This window comes from Pseudorasbora parva, chromosome 2 (assembly GCF_024679245.1).
Source record: "Pseudorasbora parva isolate DD20220531a chromosome 2, ASM2467924v1, whole genome shotgun sequence".
Classification (NCBI taxonomy): domain Eukaryota; kingdom Metazoa; phylum Chordata; class Actinopteri; order Cypriniformes; family Gobionidae; genus Pseudorasbora; species Pseudorasbora parva.
The window spans coordinates 38,018,429-38,039,560 of NC_090173.1; the positions used below are offsets into that span (position 1 = coordinate 38,018,429).

Consider the following 21,132-nt stretch of genomic DNA (forward strand, 5'->3'; position numbering starts at 1 on the left):
TATTCTCGAGAAAAGGAGTTTTTCCCATACGCAATACTTGTTCCCTCTTCTCAGGGAACCGAGGTTACATTTTGACTGAACCTCTTCTACATCTGCTGCATGAGATGAGAACACATTTTTATAATTTTATAATTTATAAATCTGGGTCTTAAAAGAGTCTGCGTTTGTGATGTCCTTCCTTTATGCAAAACACCCGCTGGATGCGTTTAAATCTGCTAAGTTTGCGTTTTTGTCACCTATCACACATGCGCACTTCAAAAAGCCGACAGAAAGCAGGTTAATGCGTTTATATGACGCGCATCGGGGTAAGAGGCAAAACACTTTGTGTCGAACTGTCGATAGGTTTATGGTTACGCCGTGTAATGGGGTTCAGATGGGAAGGAAGGAGGCGGGAACCGGCAAACATTAAAAAACTTTTAATGAAGTAAAACTAAACAAAACGAAAGTAACACGGGCAGCCCATCACGGACGACTGCCCACACACACATAATAAAACAACATAAATCCAGGCCAGTTCCTCTCTCGTCTTGGTTCAATAATTGCTCTATAATTCATTCAGAAACATACATCATCCCAGCAAACATGGAACGTTCTCAGAACATTGGCTACGGTCTCTGAAAGTTCTCTCAAACTTATCAAAAAATGTTCTTGCATTAACATTATTAGACCGTTGTGCCAACGTTATTTGCTAGCCTACTGATAATCTAAAAATGTTAGCTTTAAAACGTTATTCTTACATTGTTAGAAGAACGTTTTAAAAATGTCACTACATAAAAAATAAAAAAGTAGGCTATTAGTCATTACAAATTAGTCATACAGCTTTTCTGAAACTTCAGATAGCCCTACCTAATTTGTATATCCAGTGACAACTTAATGACACTATAATGCTATTTTCGTTAAAATATTGTTTTACAATTAGAAAAAAATCTAGTAAACTAATTGTGTAGGCTATTAAATATAAATGTAATCTAAATATAAAAGTCAATTATAAAAGTGGTTTTACCTTTTTTTTAAAAAGAAAGAATAAGATGTCAATGAACATAAGTACTTTAAAGGAGAAAACAGGAATACACACCCCTAAAACACAGTAAAATCAATAATATTGTGAAATATAATTCAAGATTTTCATTTTAAACATTTTAAAATGCAATTTATCCCTGAGATGCAAAGCTGAATTTTCAGCATCATTACTGTCACATGATCCTTCAGAAGTTATTATAATATGATGACTTTTGAGTTGTGCTGCTAATTTTTTTTTTTTTTTTTTTTTTTGTGGAAACCATGTAATGTGATGAACAAAGAAATTTTTGGTCAATTTAACATTCTTGCTGTTTTAAAGTAATACAAGCATTACTTTTAAAAGAGGGTAGTGTGTAAGTGCAGAGTAGAGTATATTGAACCAAAAATTATTTGATTTGCCCTTCACTCCATTTCAATGGAGAGCTTAAATGGCTCTTTGGGAATGGTTAAACGGATAGTTCATTCAAAAATGAAAATTATGTCATCATTTACTCACCCTCATGTTGTTCCAAACCTGTAAGTGTTTCTTTCTTCTGTTGAACACAAAAGATATTTGGAAGAATGTTTGTAACCAAGCAGATAGAGCAACCATTCACTACCATAGTAGGGGAAAATTACTATGTGAATGGTTGTTCTGATTTGTTATAAACATTCTTCAAAATATATTCTTTTGTGTTCAGCAGAAGAAAGAAACTCATTTGTAACAATATAAGGGTGAGTAAATGACAGAATTTTCATTTTTGGGTGAACTATACTTTTAACTCTGATCAACTTCATAGGAACAGACATCATACAGGGCTGGGTAGATAGCTATAAAAAGACCGGGAAAACAGTCCACACTCCCGCTACATATATTACCTCATAGTAGTGCAAGCGATGATATACCAATAATAAAATATAATTTTAGCATGTATTGCTTGATTTCATAAAGTAATTACCCTGGTAAGTACCTTGACGTATAGTCAATATAATGACATGCAGCAATAATCAAGATTAGATTCAAATTCACCTCTGCTCTTGCAGTAGCGTTCCAGAACCTTAAGTCCACCTACACAAGTCCTTCAATTCTATCTGTTGAGCTAATCAAAAATGCGTTTATCAAACAAGATATAAGTAAAAAGAGCTGTGACATGCCACGATGGGGAAAAAAAACAATCGTCCGAACACAATGATATCAGCATTTTTATTGTTTTTCCTAATCAATAATAAAGTCAAAATGGACAGGTATAGCCCTGTGTATCAGATCACAAGAATCTGGTAATAAAATAAGAGGAGAGAAAAAGAACATTAGCTACAAATTTGGCATGGTGACAAAAAGGGGGCGAAAAGAACAGTTATCAGAAATGTACATGCAAAAAAGTAAAAAATAAATTCACCAAGGGAGAGGAAATTAATGTAGTGTTATTAACTGTGTGTAAACAAAATAAATACTTTCAGGAATAAACAGCAAGGATCGCACAAAAAAAAAAAAGAAACCGTCAAGAGAACTTAATTGTGACAACCACTGACAGATTGATGGCTGACATTATTCAAGCCAAACAGGATCTCATTTGAGGCGTAACAGTGTCTGAGGGTGCTTTACACATTGAACGTGAAATCATATTTCAGCTGTGCTCCACGGCAAATTATAAAACCAAACAATGAACATTACTGCAGGGCACGGGATGAGTTCTAAACACAAGTAAACTGATTGTGCACAATCTGCATGCTAAGAATTCAAATCAAAGTTTATTCATCACATCTTTGGATCTCCTGTCCTTACAGCTATTGAAACAATACAAATTGACCAACGGAAAAGGAAATTATGTTCAGAAATACACTGTGCGCATGGTCCGGACAGAGAACAATCAATGTCTATGCCATTAGGCTTTGTTTGCAGAAAATTGTCCCGAAAGAGGAAAATCAGTGCCTATTTAAGGCGCTTCTTAATGGTAGCCACACATCAGTTATGCTACAAAAAGTTGCTCTTTGATATCCCTGCTTCGGTCACCAGTGATAAGAAGTAGAAAATCATCAGCTGTAATGATTTCATTTTAGTCAAATCATCACATTCCTTATTGTGATTATTATTACTACCATTATTGTGAACGGAGTACCTCAACCTTCCTAAATGAGTTAGAGTGGTCTGTTTGTGTTCCCCAAGAGACGGACACCTGTCAAAAAATCTTGCATGTGGTTCTGTCCTTTGGGGTATTGGCAGGTGCGAAAGGAGTAAAACATGAAAGAACAATGTTAGATGACAGTAAGTCAAGGACAGTGTAACAGCCGCCAACAGCGCTGATGGAAGACAGTTATTGATCGTTCAAAAAACAAACAAAAAAACCATAATACTTGTACAGTACAAAACAAATGTATAAAAATGTAGTTCAAGGTAATACTTTGCCCTGCATGCACACTGCAATAAGTTGGCTGAATTCCTTTTGGACTGTAAGTCAGTATATTTAGGAACTATATTATATAAATTACTAAGAGCGGGACATTTTACAAGTTGCCTCTGATGAAAGGCCTGAAAAAACACGATAATCTGTAAAAAAGGGGCCATTTTAACACCGCACATTTTCCAAATCCAATACTTTTTAAATAAAACAAAACGGACACAAAAAAAACCCTCTAAAAACAAACTATAACCTGCCCTACATCCATGAGAAGCTGGAAATAAAATATATATTTTTAAAAATACACCCTATATGCTCCCACCCCAAGGAAAGCCCACCCTTAATTCCAGCAAACAAGTCCCATTGAAACTAAAGTTTTCCATCAGAAAGACCTCATCAATGGCCTTTTCAACATAATCTACACTTACTAAAATGAACCCCGCCCCTTTTCAAAAACAGCATGTCATTAGCAGAGTTCACATACTGTGATCATCAGCCTGGGTAGTTTCATTCACCATGTAAAATTAACAGGTTTAAAAAAAGTGCTAGATGGGATTCTTTCTTACAAAGAAGGTGAAGTGGGGGTGGGGTGGGCAAAGAGATGAACATGCCAGACAGGCACAGAAGAATCCCATGATCTGGCCTGTGCCAAGAGGCACTTGCATGCTCGCATGCAGCGCCCTCTAGTGTACAGCCCTTGGCTTCACAATCCAAGGGGAAAAAAAGGAGGACAGAGTGAAGGAGCCGTTGTGTGCTGTCAGTCACAGGACTCCCTTCACAAACTCAATCCCTCCGTCTCCCTCCAAAAAACCTGCCAGTCTCAAGAAAGATTATATGTTATTTTACATACAGATATTCTTATAAATATATATTTATTTATATATATATGGCCCTTACTGAAAGAGAATGTAAGCATTTCACATTGAGATAAAAGTACCATAATCTCTATACAGCTAAGTGGAAAGTGGTGTCAGTGTAATTTAGCAGGCAGCGCTTCGGTCTTCTACTTGTTGCACTCGTTCAGAAGAATAATTTAAAAAAAAAAAACATCTCCTGAAAAAGCTCTTTGTATTTGCAAAGCGTCTGCCTCGTCGATGAATGCTTGCTACCCTTCTTATAGATTTGCCGTCCACACATTTTCCTGAGTAATACTTGAATCATTGTAACAGACGATTTCAGTTCTGGGTGACTCCCTGCCATTGCAATTTCATAGTTATTTTAACATGCTTGTGAAGTCAATTACTAAAATGTGAGTGAATGTTGGAAACAGTAAACTATTTCACTAGTTTTTTTTCCCATCTATTGATTAACAGCAGAACTAAAGGTCTGCTAAGAATAAAAAAAGAAAAAAAAAGGATGTGTTTCCTTGTTTTCCAAAGGAAATTGAAGCGCGAAGGGAGGGGGGGGGGGGGTGAAATAGAAAATGCATTGCAGGCCAAAGGACAGTGAAATTTCAAATTAACATAAATGGCAGTGAGAAAAATATTAAAATTTCATTAAAGTTGGAGAACTAAATAACAACAACAACAATAATAATAATAACAATAATAATAATAATAACAATAATAATAACAACAACAACAACAACACAAAATAAAGACAGCATGACAAAAAAAAATAGAAAACCACCATCTGAGCATCTAGGCACAGGAGCCCATTCACCTGTAACTTTGGCTTGTTGGGGTTTTGGAGCCACTGCTGACTGGGTCACTGGCATCAGCCAAGAGACTGCTATACCCTGAGAATTCGGAGACTGATGTCTGTAAGCGGTGATTTACCTCTAGCCCCGAGTCACTGCTGAAGGCCAGGGGCACTCGGCCCCCTTTAAACTGTGCCCCGAAAGCCTGGGCAAAGTTTTCAATCTGATAAGAAGCCTTGGCTGGGTCCAGGGTGGCCAGGTCCTGGGAAGAAGCCAGGGCGAATCCTCCAGTAGTGGCTGCGGCTCCATTTTTTGGCCCTTGCGGTTCTTTTAGACCGCCCAGGTCAGGAGGCTGAGGTGCGATCTGGTAGGCGTTGGCGTTGGGGGTGTGTGAAGGTGGAGGAGGAGTGGTGTGCTGCTTGTCCAGCTGTTCTGTGAGCTCCTGGGAAGGTGTGAGCTGCTGCGCGTGCGCAGATTGCTCCAGGCTGCTCATGTGGAAGCCCGTTGGAGGCGAAGAGCCCTCTAGGAGACCAAAGTGAGACTTTGGCACAGACGAAAGGGAGGGCGAAGAAGAGACTGGTTGTGAGAACGAGTACTCGAGAGGTGAGGAAGTATACACATGCTTATCTGACAAAAGCGGGCTATGCCCAGGAAATGGTCCCGTGGTAGTCACGACAGAAACAGGACTGGGACCCAAAGGGAAGCTTGCATTGTGACTGGTTCGCTCTAGTGCCTGGAGAAGAAAACGCGAGTACTCGTGCATGATTACGGCTTTGTCGCCACTGTTGGGACTTGATGGGGAGCCCTCGGGTCCCAATGGGTCTGTGGCATCCGTTCCGGCTGGCTGGAGCTCCACGTGATGTGGATCAGTGATGTCAAAAGTCACATCAGACTTGTGAGCATAATGGTCTAACAAACTCTGGAGAACCTCATCTGGGATTCCAGACTTGTCCTGCTTTAAATCTCCCAAAGGAGACGAGTCCAGCAGGCCTAGCGCAGCATCAGCATCTAGAACTCCAGAAACGACACCCTGAATGACTGTCGGTTGTGACTGGAGATGATTGACACCCACATCGTAGTCTGAAGCTCCAGAACCGGCACCACCATTGTTTGTCACATTGAGGTATCGTCTCTTCTTCAAAAACTGCATGGCATCGTCATAGTTACTGCTGGGTCCATTTTTGGCACCTGGACCTGGAAGAAGTCCAAGGCCTTCCAAGCCAACTCCACCAGGCAACTCCATGCCTCCTGGCTTGGATTGATCCATAGGGTGACTATTCTTCTCCAGGGACTTCCTGTTCCCCTTCTTGAAGGCCATCTTGGGAGCCCGGCCATGTTCACCATGCATGCTGGGGCCCGCCTGGACTGAAGATGACGTTGCTGAGACCCCATGGTCCCCAGCTGAGCTGAAGTCATGCACCCCGTAACCATCCGCTCCCTGACTATGCGTCATCCCCAAAGGCCCAGATGACTTCTTACGCTTGCGTTCACTCCCCTCACCAGCGTTTTTTGACTTGCCTCGTTTGCGACCAGGTGTGGCCGCATTTCCCTGAGAGATTCCGTAGCTGCCGTGTTCTCCATCACCTGCGCCGCCCAACTCGTGCTCAGCTCCATCCACGCCCTTTTTTATGCCATCTCCACATGTTCGCTTGTGCTTCAGCAACCGGTCTGTTCTGGAAAAATACTAAAGGGACAACAGTATAAGACGAAAGCATACCCAAATGAGAACTGGTTAAAACTGCATGAAACACACCTGTTGGCAGGTGTCACACTTGTATGGCTTTTCTCCACTATGAGTTCTCTTGTGTCTTTCCATGTGATACTTCTGAATAAAACGCATGTTGCACTGATCACAGCTGAATGGCTTCTCTCCTGAATAGAAAAATAAGTTGTAGACCAAACAGGATTCAAAAAATGTACATCAAAAACAGAACCTGCAATGAAGCATGATGAACATGCAGCAAACAAATAAGACATAAATGTGGAAATGAAAGCTGAAGTTTGAACAAATTTGAGGAACTTACCACTGTGGATCTTCTCATGTCTCTGTAAGAGGTATTTCTGAATGAAGCTCATGTTACACTGAGTGCAGCGAAAAGGCCTCTCACCTGTAAAGGAGAGTATTGACCGTGTTCATAATGACTACATTATGATTATGACATCAGATACAACATAATGGATTTTAATGTGACCTATAGCACCCCTATGTATTTGTACTGTGTGTACCGGCATCAGTGTGCATAAGAGTAAAATAAGTACTTTAGAAAGACATTTGCCAGAAATCAGTAAAAAAAAAAAAAAACAATAGCATTTTTTATGAAATATTTGAAGAAATGAAGAAAAAAACAGAACTGAAGAGCTGGCTGCCCTATTTGGGCACTATTAAAGCAGTGGATCTCAACCTTTTTTACTCAAAAGTTCCCATTGTCAATGACAATCCTCAAAAGTTCCCGTTGTCAATGACAATCCTCAAAAGTTCCCGTTGTCAATGACAATCCTCAAAAGTTCCCATTGTCAATGACAATCCTCAAAAGTTCCCGTTGTCAATGACAATCCTCAAAAGTTCCCGTTGTCAATGACAATCCTCAAAAGCTCCCCTATCCAGGCAGTTACGTCTGTTGTAATAAAAATAATCCCCAAAATATTGTCACTTAGGTGTTGCACATCTTTTCAGCAATTAGGGATGGGGCCGATCCGATCCAGTATCGGGACCGATACCAGCGTAATTCACGTATCAGATTTTCCCGATCCAACCAGCGGAGAAATCCGATATCCATGAGCCATGTCTGCGCTTTAACGTTGTCTGCTGAAATGATTCCTGCCTGCTTGTCTGCTAGCTGTCTGCAAACTATGGAATGGATTTCCTGAATGGAGGCACGGATCAATGAGACACAGAGTTATGAGACAAGCCCCTGCTCAGGAAATCAATTTCGCAGTTTGCAGCCAGATAGCACGATAGCATTGAGCAGCACTGTGGCTAGCCATACACCGCAGAGCAAGACGATGTTTGCAAAACCATAATTCAGAGAGATGGAAGCTCCCTCGCGTCACACACCGAACGCAATCAAACATTCAAAAAAGACTAAATGACATTAACAATCGCCATCTGCGGGTGTGTGTTGGCTGTGGCGCATGTAACACTCACACTAGCCACATCTCTTATGGTCTTCTCAAAATCCATTTGTTATAATCGCGTTGTACATCACACGTGTTTCTATTGAGTTTATGAATATAATAATCAGAGGCGTTCAGATTAGCCGAAGTTTTGTTCAGAGCGCAAAGCTCTCTCACTGAAATCTACACTAAAAGCAGAGAAGATTGTGCGATGTACTACGCAGGAGATTCATTCAGCATACAGTGATTGGCAATTTTTGTTCTATTTCAGCCCCAAAAATACTTTCAAACAAACGCAGCAGAACTAGCGCATCTTATATGACTGGCATAAAGTCTGCTTGACGTTCGCAAATTGAGGGACCGTCTCTAAAGTTACGTAAAACATTGGTATATGTTTCTAACTTCAATTAGCCTAGAAATCTAGACGGACCCTAGCGGCAGCAAATTTAATCTGCCCTCAAGTGTCGTCTAGGAACTCTCAATACCCTTCTGAGCTGTGTTCCTCCCAATCTGGACGGGCCAATCAAGTCGTGTATAGAGTCGGCGGGCCGGGCCATAATGACGACAGCCGAGTTGCGTTTTGCTACAAGCAACCACTTTTAGAGCAAGGAAGAAAAAATGAAAACGCATTAGCAGTATTTCAGAAATTCGGTACTGAAATGTAATTTTTTTTGATGATACCAGTGTTTCAGTAGCAAGTTACCGACTCGGTGTATATTCGGTACCTGCTGCTGTGTTCAGCCGCTTCCGTGTTTATCTAAGCCCAGGGCTCCAGACTGTAGCCAAATATATACTAGTGTCTGTGAATATTAAACTGCAAAATACTATTTAAATATTACTCCTACATGTTCTGCAGGACTTGAATGCATAAACTGTCACTTCATGAGTTTACTGTTTCATTTGAGAAAAACTTTCATACCATGAACACTGACACTCAAAGGTATTCAAGGCAACCCGTCAAAAAAATTCTGTTTAACGTAAAGAAATTGAAATAATATATTAGGTTACTTTTATAGCCTACAGTAGATTTAGCATCTCTATGTAATAATACTAATAATACATCTCAAGTGAAAAATAAGCAACCATCTATGCATAATTATTTTTTATATTGCTAGATTTATTTGTTACTAGATTTATACAGTATTGTAAAACTAAAATACCCTTTTCAGCTTGCAGTGTTAGATTTGTGGCTGCATCTGAAGTTATTTTTTGCTTAAGAAAAATAAATAATATTACTGTCACTGAGACAAAATAGTAAATAGTAGTATAACTACCCGAGCACTACCCAAATCAAACCAGTGTGCAGGGTTTTTTTGTTTGTCCGCAAAGTTAACTGTCTTGTAAACATATCGAAGCGTGAATGAAACTGCATGATCGGAGCCGTCTTCTTGGTCGTTTACCATTACATGCAAATGTTGCAGCCTACATCTCCCCATGTTAACAAACTTTAAACTGTTAAAAGACTGTTAAATTTATAAATGACCAACTTCTAAAAACAAATATAGGCTAGTTATCTTTATAAAGAAATACTCACTTATATAATGTAAGTAAACATTATGTAGCGCATTAGGTAGAGCTGCTGTAAAGCTGTACAAACGCTTCCAGTGTGAATGCTGTCACGAGTTTGCAGCTGCAGTAATGTGTAGTTCCACTGACGTGAAGCTCATGCACTGCTGACACTTGCAGTCTGAAACAGCCTTAAATTTCTTCTTAATACTGCCTGTTAATTCTTGGACCCAATTGATTGGTGATGACACCGTGCGCATAGGCCAATGTTTGTCTACTGTGTAGAGCACATGCTAAATTATGCACGCTCTTGAGTGTAAAAGCAAACGCATGCTGACCTGTGTGTATAAGCACATGTCTGCGTAAATGATAGGAGCTTCGGAACGCTGCATTGCAGTGCTCACAGATGTGCGGTTTAGAGTTTGGAGACAAGCTCCCTCCATCTGGATCCAGCATCATTGACTGCAGACAATGAAACAATGATCAGCATTAGACAACACTAATATTATTACATGATGGTATATCTTTACATTTTGTTGTATGTAAAAGCTTTGCGTGATTGCACCTTCGACTCTCCTCGTTTCCTCCGTGTCTTGCCCTCCTGTCCCTCGCCGTTTGACCTTCGACCTTTCCTCCCTGAGGATTCCTTTACCAGCCGTCCTGACAGCTGGAAGGATAACAAAGATAGAATGGGATTGGGAGCAGACTAAATAAAAGACAACAAAAACCCCATTCATTCACACAACATTTGTGAAACGCAAATCTGTTTTTCATTTTGTATGCATAGTAGGCTGAGACTTGCATTGCGTAAATGAGAGACACTGCATGTGGGCCACTCTGTGCCTTTTTTAATTAAACAAAAAAGCAGCCAAAACTCCCTAATATGCACAGAATAGAAGAAAGTCTAGTTTGAATATTTAAAAGTATTCCCTACTGTGCATGTGGCAGAAGGCATGGTGGTAAATCTCATTTACGAGCCTCTATATCTATCCCTAGAGAATAAGTGGCATTTTCGATTCCATCAATGGAAGAAAACAAAAAAAATTCACGTGGATTATTGACCAGCTGCACATCTGAATAGCGTGTCACATTTGAGCAGTATACAACAAGAGATTGCAGAAACACACACACAAAAAACACCTGAATGAGATTAGTATATTAATTATTCCTTATCACTCAAAATAAAAATAAACATTGACAAAATAAAATAGAAAACAAGACAACAAAAAAACCCTCACTCTTTGCTCTATTCTGATGTCTTTTAAATGACCTTTCTTACAACACAAAGAACAGCATGGAGGAAGAGCTACTGGTATAGGTTAAAACCAACCAACCAACCAGAAAACAAAAAACAGAACAAACATGTTATGCGTGCTATTTCTTGAAGTACTGCTAAAAATAATTGTGGATTAAAATGAGTCACCATTTTATTAATGTAATCATAGTTGCCTTTGGCTACTGCACAAAGACAGAGCCAGATGCAGTCGGCTTCAGCTCGACTTCCTTTCAGCGATCGTTGCGGATGAGATGATCAATAAGCCCTTATAATGATTAAATGGGATCATTGCCCTTATAACCCTGGAAAGGGCTTAATTATCACAGTATGAAAAGGAAAGGTGCTGTTTTACATTTCCACGGACAAATCTGCATTAGTCGTGTCACTCATCCACATAAATGATATGACATCACTAACAGGAAGAACAATTTGGAAAATCCTTGGACTCTGCATTAAGCTCAGCTTTGGATAGAGCTATATGACTTGTAAGAATCTAGAACTTGATAAATCTGGCTTAACTCGAGTCTAGGAAATTTGACGTTTTGATTATATTAACATTTTAAAAACATTAAAACAAAAACAACATGATAAAAAGCATTCATGATTCGGATTGCATGTCAAACTACTGAAATCACATGACATTGGCCATCCAAATCGTGAATCGATACACTGATTTCAAATCTGAAAACTGATGTTCAAAACTTTGTTTTGAAATCAGCCCATCACTATATAAGTCGTTATGTAGGTTTTTTTGTACACAAAAACTACTCATCGCTTCACAAAATGATTGTAGAACCACTGTAGTGAGATGGGCTTTGTAACGTCGTCTTTAGTGCCTTTATGGGTCTTGAGGAAGGAAATGACATTGGTGTAAATGAAGGCCTTAATATATAACTAAAATATCTTCATTTGTGTTCCAAAGATGAACAAGTAATTAATGAGAATTTAAATTTTTGGGTGAACTAACCCTTTAAGCCATCCTTCTTTGAAAAAAACACAATCTGAGTTTTGGATTGGCTAATCCTTTATAAAGGCAGTGAATGGGAGCCCAAAAAAAGTGCTTTCATCCATTATAATTAGTGCTGGGCAATGATTAAAATGTTTAATCGCGATTAATCACAATTTTCTGTGGTTAATCAGGATTAATCGCAGTATGCGCAAAATTACAAAATGAATACAAAAGTGCTGCTATATGAACAAAAGTGCAATAACATATGGTTTGCAAACACTTTAAACAAATAAGGTGTTTTTTACAGCAGTTATAAGTTAGTAACAGTTACAATATTTATTGTAAATATCAACTTAAACATTAATTTAATCAAATTAAATTGGTGGTATACATATATTGATTCTGTAGTAATATTCTCGTCAGTGTTCTGTCAGCTTTTACATGGGCCTACTTAAAGGGATAGTTCACTTTGAAATTAAATTTTGATATGTTTTAGCTTACCTCATGGGCATCAGAGATGTAGGAGTATTTGTTTCCCCAGTAGTTTCAATTTTGATCATTTTAGGTCAAACCATTCTTGTCTGTGCCTCGCATAATGCAGGTCTATGGTCACCACCTCAAAGAACATACACAGAGAAGTCCAAATTAAGACACCAAACGAGCGGTTTGTGTGAGAAAACAAACAGTATTTATATCGTTTTTACCTCTTGTACACCACTACGTCCGACTGATCAGAGGGTGCGCGTGCATGTTTCCCGTGGTGTACAAGAGGTAAAAACGATATAAATACTGTTCGTTTTCTCACACAAAACGCTTGTTTGGTGTCTTAGGCCATCAGTGTGTACTTACGATGGGGGATTGTTTAATTTGGACTTCTCTGTGTATGCTCTTTGAGGTGGTGACCATAGACCTGCATTATGTAAGGCACAGACTAGAATGGTTTGACCTAAAATGATCAAAATTGAAACTACTGGGGAAACAAATACTCCTACATCTCGGATGCCCATGAGGTAAGCTAAAACATATCAAAATTTAATTTCAAAGTGAACTATCCCTTTAAATCTGCATTTTTGAGATATTCACCCTAGGGCGTTATTTAATTTTATAAAGGTATTTAAAAAAAAAAAAATCTTATTAAATTTATGCATCATCTTTCATGTTAAATTCTTCCATTTGATTAATAAATTCAGTTATAATAGTAAAGACACTATAGGCTGGTACCAATCAAATTAAACAATTTAAACTGCAAAAAATACAGCTGCAATAATTAATGATATAAGATTGATGTTCTAAATAAAACATGCAATCATACTTTTAAACATAACTGCCAATAGGGGGCAGCAAGTGATTGTCTTCAAAAGTCGACTTGTGTTATTAACAATATCATAAATATCAATAACTACAAAAAGCTCAGTTTTACCCCAGTATGTTTCATCTGTGAGTTTGTATTGCTTCTCAATTGTTTTGATTTCTCCACGAATGTCTCACAAAGAGACAGCGAGCCTCAACGCGACTTTGTTACCAGAGGCAGAGATACATTCATCAAATCGCTGTTTACGTTTAATATAATAAAAACAACAACAACAAAAAATCTGAATCACTCTTGTGTTTCTGGTTTATTTTAATATTTTATTTGTCCCAGACAAGACTGTCCAGTCTTTGGCTTACAGACAGTATTCTCCTGTGACCAATGGTTTGTTTGTATGTGTATTCAGAGGCAGTGAGCAACGTGCTTTCAATATAATAAATAACTATGTTAATGCGCGATAAAATAATTGTCGGTATTAATTAATGCGTTAACGCGATAACTTGCCCAGCCCTAATTATAATCGTTCTCCATACAGCTGCTTTGCTTGTGTCCTTTATACTAACAAAAAAAAAATGTAAGTGTTTTGAACTGCAAGAGGCATTAACCCCTTAAGTGTCACCCCCCTTTTTGAAAATATACATGAAAATTCACTATCCAATCTTAAATGGTTGCAATTCAAGAATGCTTTGGAATATAGACATAAGTTTGGTCTCATTTTAAAGAAGACAGTCAGCAGAGTATTGCTCAAGTGAAATAATTTCAAAAAAGTTAAGTTTAAAAAAGTTATGGAAGTTTAAATGTACTGTAAATCAAAAATACTGTACTAGATATTTAATATTTAATATAAAATATATATGTTACAAAATAATGTGGACTCTAAAATTACTATCAAATCAAAGCCATATGTCTAATCAATTTGTGTTCCAAATTTGAAGTTGATATCACAAAAATTGAAGTTCCCATGAAGTTTTGTTTTAGGCGTTGTACCACAAATAGCCACCGGGTGTCATTGAAATTCCATAGATTTTTTAAAATGCAATTTCCTGTGTCAAATGTATATATTTTTGTGTAAATATCACAAAACAGTTTGCAGATATAGAACCGTGAGACTAAGACCTTTCCGACGATATGCGTTTTGTCAAGATTAGAAAAGGTTTTTATTATAAATTAAATAAATATGTTAAATAAATATGAAACATGACAACGCCACTTGGGGAGGAGCCCGCTAGAATAATTTAGAGCACCGTTTCCATGGTAATGCAAGGTCCGATTTCAAATCGGTTTGCACAGGATGAATCTTGAGTTCGTAAGCTTTCGAATGATATATAGTTTGTCAACATTAGATCAGGACAAATATAGGATATATTGTTTTAAACATGCAGTGGCAAATGGGCCCACCGGTGGGCCAGTGACACTTAAGGGGTTAAGGGTGATTTTATACTTCTGTGTCAGACCTGCACCGTGAGCTACATGTCATTTTCATTTATACTTCAGCATCATTATCTGTGTTGACGTGCAGTTACTTTTACAATGTATGGATGCAATTTTTTGGGCTTCACATTTTGGGATGCCATTCACTACCATTATAACGCTTGATTTAACATGGACATTTTTTTTCTTATATAACTCCAATTGTTTTCATCTGAAAGAAGAATATCATCTACACCTAGGACGACTTGAGAGTAAATCATGGGGTAATTTTCAGTTTAAAGGTAATTCTACAGACAGACAACTGCACACTTACGTTTCCCAGACTGAGGTCGTGCACCAGCAGGTTCTGATGGTTCCCCAGCGACACCTCCAGCAACTCTCCTCCACTTCGTACTCCAGCTCCACCCCCCGGGTAGAGAGGAAGCCTGTAATCATGCTCAGAAACCTTCTCCTGTTTAATGCCCATGGCATGAACATAGTCGCCCACACTTCCCATCATCCCTCCTATGCCACCTCCGCCACCCATGCCTCCAGCACTCAGCCCTCCTCCTCCACAGTCCGGCGAGTCCCTCTCCTTCTTCAGGATCATCTCGTGAGGCTGAAGGTCAGCCATAACTGTTTGACTGGCCAGGCGGGTGAAACTAGTAACAGGGGGCAGGTGGCTGAACATGAGCATGCCTGGACCGAAGCTTGGCTCCATGCCACCGTTGGAGCGGAGGAACTCATTGCCAAGTTTGTCCTGGATCAGGCTCATGTTGAAGGGGCACGACTCAGAGTGTTATCACACAGACACTGATGCTGGAATGGGGGCGATGGGGTCTGCTTCAATGCAAGGCCACTTCACTCATCCTAAAGACATCAAAAAAGAAAATAATTTGACATTTTTCACATACAGTACATTACAATGCTGCCGACTGTGTCCGATTAGCCAAGTAGCAGAAGGAATTAGTTTTGTAAATTGCATATTGAGTACTAAAAGTGATTTTACTCGCTTTTTTTTGCAATTTACAAAATAATAATGAAGACATAAAAAAACACAGATTGGGCATAAAATTATGACCACTGACAGGTAAATGAAAAAAGAAGTTAATGCTGGATCTGAAAGAGAGGTGTCAGTATACACAGTGCATCGCAGTTTGTTGTATATGGGGCTGTATAACCGCAGACCAGTCAGGGTGCCCATGCTGGCCCCTATCCACAACTAAAAGTGCCAACAGTGGGCACGTGAGCATCAGAACTGGACCACAGAGCAATGGATGACGGGTCTGGTCTGACGAATCACATTTTCTTTTACAATATGTGGATGGCCGGGTGCATGCATCGCTCACCTGGGGAACACATGGCACTAGGATGCACTATGGGAAGAAGGCAAGCCGGTGGAGGCAGTGTGATGCTTTGGGCAATGTTCTGCTGAGAAACCTTGGTCCTGCCATTCATGTGGATGTTACTTTGACACACACCACCTACCTAAGCATTGTTGCAGACCATGTACACCCTTTCATGGAAGGGGTATTCTCTAGTGGCTGTTGCCTCTCTCAGCAGGATAATACACCCTGTCACAAAGTAAAAATGGTTTGAAAATGTGACCCCTAAATTAAAAATGTTTTACCCCAAACTTTTGAATAGTAGTGTATATGTCATTCTAGATATCAGTAGCAGTAATTAAATACAACCCCATAAAAATTGGCATCACAACTGCAATCTTGCAGTTATTTTTGAATTTGAATTCCTTAATATTCTATATCTTCATTGCTAAGAGGATCAAATAAATCTTGACTTGGCAAAAACTATAAAAGCTACAAGAGTGTAAATGTGCCATGGAGAACCAAGTAGCCATATTAGTTTTAAAACCAGAACTCTCTGAAGAGTTTTCGTTTTGTTGAGGTTCCTTAAAACCAGGTCACTAAGACAAATGTATGCACGAGAACAATAATGGTTTGAGGTTTTCCAAAGTGATGGAAATCATAATGCACTAGTGTGATGTGTAGATATTTGAGGACAAACTTAGGAACAGTAGCCATATGCTCTTTTGATCCAACTAGTGCTTAACTGGATTAATCACAGAGGTTTGTGGGTCAGACACAAAAGACATGTCAGCTGCTGTAAAGCTAAATGTGCTGCAGAGATCAAATCTTTGATCTCATAGAATATTTTATTATTCAATCTTTACTCGTATTATTATAGAGTCATTAACTGACTAGTTTCATAACACAGTAACATCTACATGTATTTTAATTGTAAATAGTCCAAAGCACACAAATACAACACTTCTCTCATTAAATGTCCCAACCTAGAGAAGATTATGATTACATTTAAAGGTTATTTACTGACAAAGATCTCATTCCAATAGCTGATTTTTTTGTAAATTAAACCAAACAGGAGGACTAATTAGAAAAGAATGTAATGACAACATTTCTATTTTCAAGCTGAAGAACCCAGTATTTACACATGCACAGTCATTTTAAGACGCTATATGCAAAACAAACTGCCGAGTGTTTGCTCTCATGCTCTATTTTGAACGTTAAGGATTAAGATCATGTTTTAAATATAAACACAGATGTTGTGCCCTGTGAACCTGTCTAACATTAGGAATGTTAGTGGATGGTGGCCTGTGGGATATTCTTCCTATACTTTTAAGTCTTGTGTCAAATAAAACGTGAGAGAAATATTTCTTATGGGGGCCTACATTAATCTATTGTGTTGGTTATTTTATATGTAAATGTCAAGAGTTTAAAGACTGAGCATCCAGCACTGACTTCTTATGGTCTAATAGAATTGATACACATTACTATGCAAGTTTGTAAATTTATTTAGCCCTGTATTTAAGTTTTAAAATCACATATGTAATCTACTGTGTCTACCTACATGTTCTCATATGAACAAACCAAATGTTAATTATACTATAAGTTTGAAATCTAATATGAAAAATATAATAAGTGACTTAAGCACAAACAATGAAACAATGACAGGAGTCAAATCATGATGCACTGAAACCATTCTAACTGATCAAGTGAGTTCATCCACTGAAAGATATTTCATTGTTAAATAATTACAATTACAATCTGACTTTTACCTAAAAGATAAAAGATATTCTGAACAATGTAGGTAACCAAACCAAAGTTTTCATTACGACTTACTTCTATTGTATGGACAAGAAATATCAAAATATATTCTTTCATGATACAAAGAAAGTCATACAGGTCTAGAACAACATGGAGGTAAATTATTAAAAACATTTGGTCCAAATATCCCTTTTTAAATGGGGCATTGTATTATTCATCGCTGCCCGTCACTAAAATAATAAATTAAAAAAAGCTTTTATCAGTTTAAAGTTAGTGGTATTACAGATTGGTCTCCATGCCTGTCTTATTGCATGTGTGCAGATTTGACGAGAGTAGCCACACATGATGTTTCCGGGAAGTCAATGGCCAATTGCTCTTTGGATTCATGCGACATCCGATGATTCATACTATTAATTTCCCCTTAAAAGGCTGCTGGATTGGATTTGAACCAGATGCCGTGCATTAGTCAGAACCTCGCCATCCATGTCACTTCACATTCAGGGCAAAGATGAAGTCTAACTACTACAATAAATTGGAGCCAATTCAAGACATAGACAGTTCAAAAATGCGGCTAATTATTAGAGGTTCAAAACATATCTTATAATAACACGTGGTTCCAAATTTATATTAGGTGTCTTTATGTGTGTGTGTGTGCGTGCAAACATACATATGTTGTGCCTTAAATTATTACATATATTAATAATGCATTATTAGCTAACTGTGTGCTTTGTATACATTTCTGAAATACATAACTTGGTCTTCTCTGATAAATCACTTTAAATTGTAATGTAGGTGCATGCATTTTCTGTGAAGCTGCTTTGAAACAGTATTGTGAAAAGCGCTATACAAATACATTTGAAAAAAAACGATATTGTACACGATAAGCGCATATCAGGTTATTAATTCAAATGTTAGTATATAAAAGTTAAAGACACTTAATATAAAGTGGGTCCAAACGTGTTGTGGAGTAATAAAGGAACACTTTGTCCTTGTAGAGGCGTCTCGTATCTCACGCGGCTCACGTCTCTTTGTTGTGAGTGCGCGCAGACGGCACGCGACGCAGATGGTATGTAAATAGCTCGTGCATACGTTAGCCAACTGAGCTAGCTCATAAATCATAGAGATACATCATTTATTTCACACACTCAAATCAAACCGAAACTCAATTCAGGACGGAGTGGCCATATTAGAGAGAGAAAAACAACACGAACCGTGGCACGGGACACTGAAATTTATAATGTGAACGTGGGAGTTTTAAGTTTTTGATATTAAAGCAGGACCGTTATGGTGGGATCCATATTAATAACTTCATGCCGACTCACAAAGGGCCTCGCCGCTAACGCGCTAGCTATCCGGCTAAGCGACGCGTAATTAATAAAATGCACCGGCGAAGTGTAGAACATGCAACGAGCAATCATATAATTACAAATATAATAAAAATATCTGCAATAACTAACTACAAAAGCACTTTGGAAAGTAGTGGGATTTTGTTTTACGTCACATGCTCAAAACAAGAAATGAAGGCATATAGAGTAGGGACAATGGTGCGGTTGTGCGAGCGACAGCGCTTACCCATAATAAACAGCACCATGCAACTCCAACGAACAATTGATGCTCCGCGTCAAGCTACGCGGCTATATGCTACACTACGACGCTGCGCTTTGTTGTCTGCCCCGCTTGCGTGCACCTCTACGGCGCATCAAACTTCACGCAAAGCTGTTCTCAGGCTTTCGCTTACCAGTGCATGTCCACCGTTGGCGCGCTCTCTCTCGCTCTGTATTTCCCCCCTCGCTCGTTTCTTTTAATGTTCAGAGTCCAAACATTGTTCTCCCGCAGCTGCTGCGTTCCTCCATCTTGTCTGAGCGCGGGGAACTGTGGGTAGAAAGGACGACGGGTCCTGCGAGGAGACAGACGCTCCGATCCAGGGCATTGGAGCAGCGTCCGATAGTGAACTATCGCACAGAAGAACGGGCTAGACTAGTGGGTGCTATTGGGAAGCTTTTCAGCAGAATTCACGTTTGCATTACCGCACTCGTATGGAAGGCCATTTCAGTCATATAAGAAAAGAAAAAAAAAACATGCTTTTGTAAATTATTTATGAGAAAAAGGTCGACTTTGTCATAATAATTATGAGATCAAAAAGTCATAATTATGACAGAACGTTGTAATTTCTTATTTTTATTTTTTATCTCATGATTTAGTATGTCAATATTTCGACTTAGTAGCCTACAATATAATCTTTTCATGATTTTTACTTTTGTCATAATTATGACAAATTATGTCATAGTTATGGTTTTAGCAAAAATGTTATCTCAAAATTCTAAATGGCCTTCCATTATGACACAAAAGTCATTAGGACATACTAATGACTTGTGTCATAATGGAAGGCCATTTCCGTCACACAAGAAGAAGAAAAAACATGCTTTTCTAAATCATTTATGAGAAAAAGGTCTCTCATAAATGACGACTGTCATGAGATCAAAAAGTCATAATTATGAGAACCTTGTAATATATTTTTTTAATTTTTTTTTGTCTCATTATGATTAAATATGTCAATATTTCGATTTAGTAGCCTACAATATAATCTTTTCATGATTTTTACTTTTGTCATAATTATGACAGTCAAATTATGTCATAGTTATGGTTTTAGCAAAAAATGTTATCTCAGAATTATAAATTATGTCCTATGACTTTTGTGTCATAATTACAACTTTTTATTTAATTGTATTAGGCTACATAAAAAGTAGGCCTAATTAGCCTATGCTATAGTAAATCAAAATTATGATTTAAGTCTTTTAAAGTCATAATTTCTACCTTTTTTTCTCATAATCATGACTTAGTATTAAAAAAAATGTCCTTTACCCAATACTTTTTTCAAATTAAAATTCTATAATTCTAATATTATAATTCTAATATTTATAAAGTAGAATGTAGTAATCCAGATTTTTTTCCCCCTCATAATTATGAATTATTATGTCCCAATGACTTGTGTCATTACAACATTTTATTTCACAACTATTAGGCTACATAAGTCTAAATTACACTATGATGTAGTAATTCAAAGTTATGAATTAAAGTCTTTGTCAATTTTAACTTTGTCAAAGTTAAAGCTATTTCAATTTTCCATGTCAAAATTTCAACTGGATATTTGTCATATTTTCAGACAGATTGATGTCCCTTTTAAATTCATAATTTTGACTTTTCAACATTTTGTGTTGATTATGATTTTTATATTTTTAGGATGTTTTTAATATGTGACAGAAATGGGTTTCCATGCAGCATGTGTATACTTCTCACAAATATAAGATAATATTTTGTTTTTGGCAAATTCATCATATTCATGTACATTAACAGATAATAAAAAAATAAAAAAAACATTGATTGATCGATTGATTGATTTATTTATTTCATGACAATCCATTGAAGCTTCCATCCCCTATTTTTAATAAGG

At 37.8% G+C, this 21,132-nt stretch overlaps 1 protein-coding gene across 2 annotated transcripts; it reads right to left on the reverse strand.

The window, feature by feature from the left end:
- Positions 1-2,189: 2,189 nt before the first annotated feature.
- znf281a (zinc finger protein 281a) lies at positions 2,190-19,636 on the reverse strand. 2 transcript variants are annotated; one of them, XM_067418834.1, is made up of 7 exons: positions 19,420-19,636; positions 14,933-15,468; positions 10,220-10,321; positions 9,993-10,116; positions 7,059-7,142; positions 6,788-6,906; positions 2,190-6,718 (listed from the first exon to the last, which is right to left on the reverse strand). In XM_067418834.1, exons 2-7 carry the CDS (start codon positions 15,371-15,373, stop codon positions 5,054-5,056), a joined length of 2,535 nt encoding a protein of 844 aa, XP_067274935.1. In that variant the 5' UTR covers positions 15,374-15,468; positions 19,420-19,636; the 3' UTR covers positions 2,190-5,053. The 2 variants fall into 2 exon arrangements, with proteins under 2 accessions (XP_067274935.1, XP_067274936.1); XM_067418835.1 differs by lacking the exon at positions 19,420-19,636 and adding an exon at positions 19,254-19,395.
- Between the last annotated feature and the right edge of the window lie 1,496 nt (positions 19,637-21,132).

What these genes read in the sequence shown, in the direction of transcription:
- znf281a (XM_067418834.1), bottom strand. Translation starts at nt 15,373, where the DNA reads ATGAGCCTGATCCAGGACAAACTTGGCAATGAGTTCCTCCGCTCCAAC. An exon ending in GGAAACGAGGAGAGTCGAAG is followed by an intron (nt 10,117 to 10,219) that starts GTGCAATCACGC and finishes CATTGTCTGCAG; the next exon opens with TCAATGATGCTGGATCCAGA. An exon ending in ACATGTGCTTATACACACAG is followed by an intron (nt 7,143 to 9,992) that starts GTCAGCATGCGT and finishes TCTCCTTTACAG; the next exon opens with GTGAGAGGCCTTTTCGCTGC.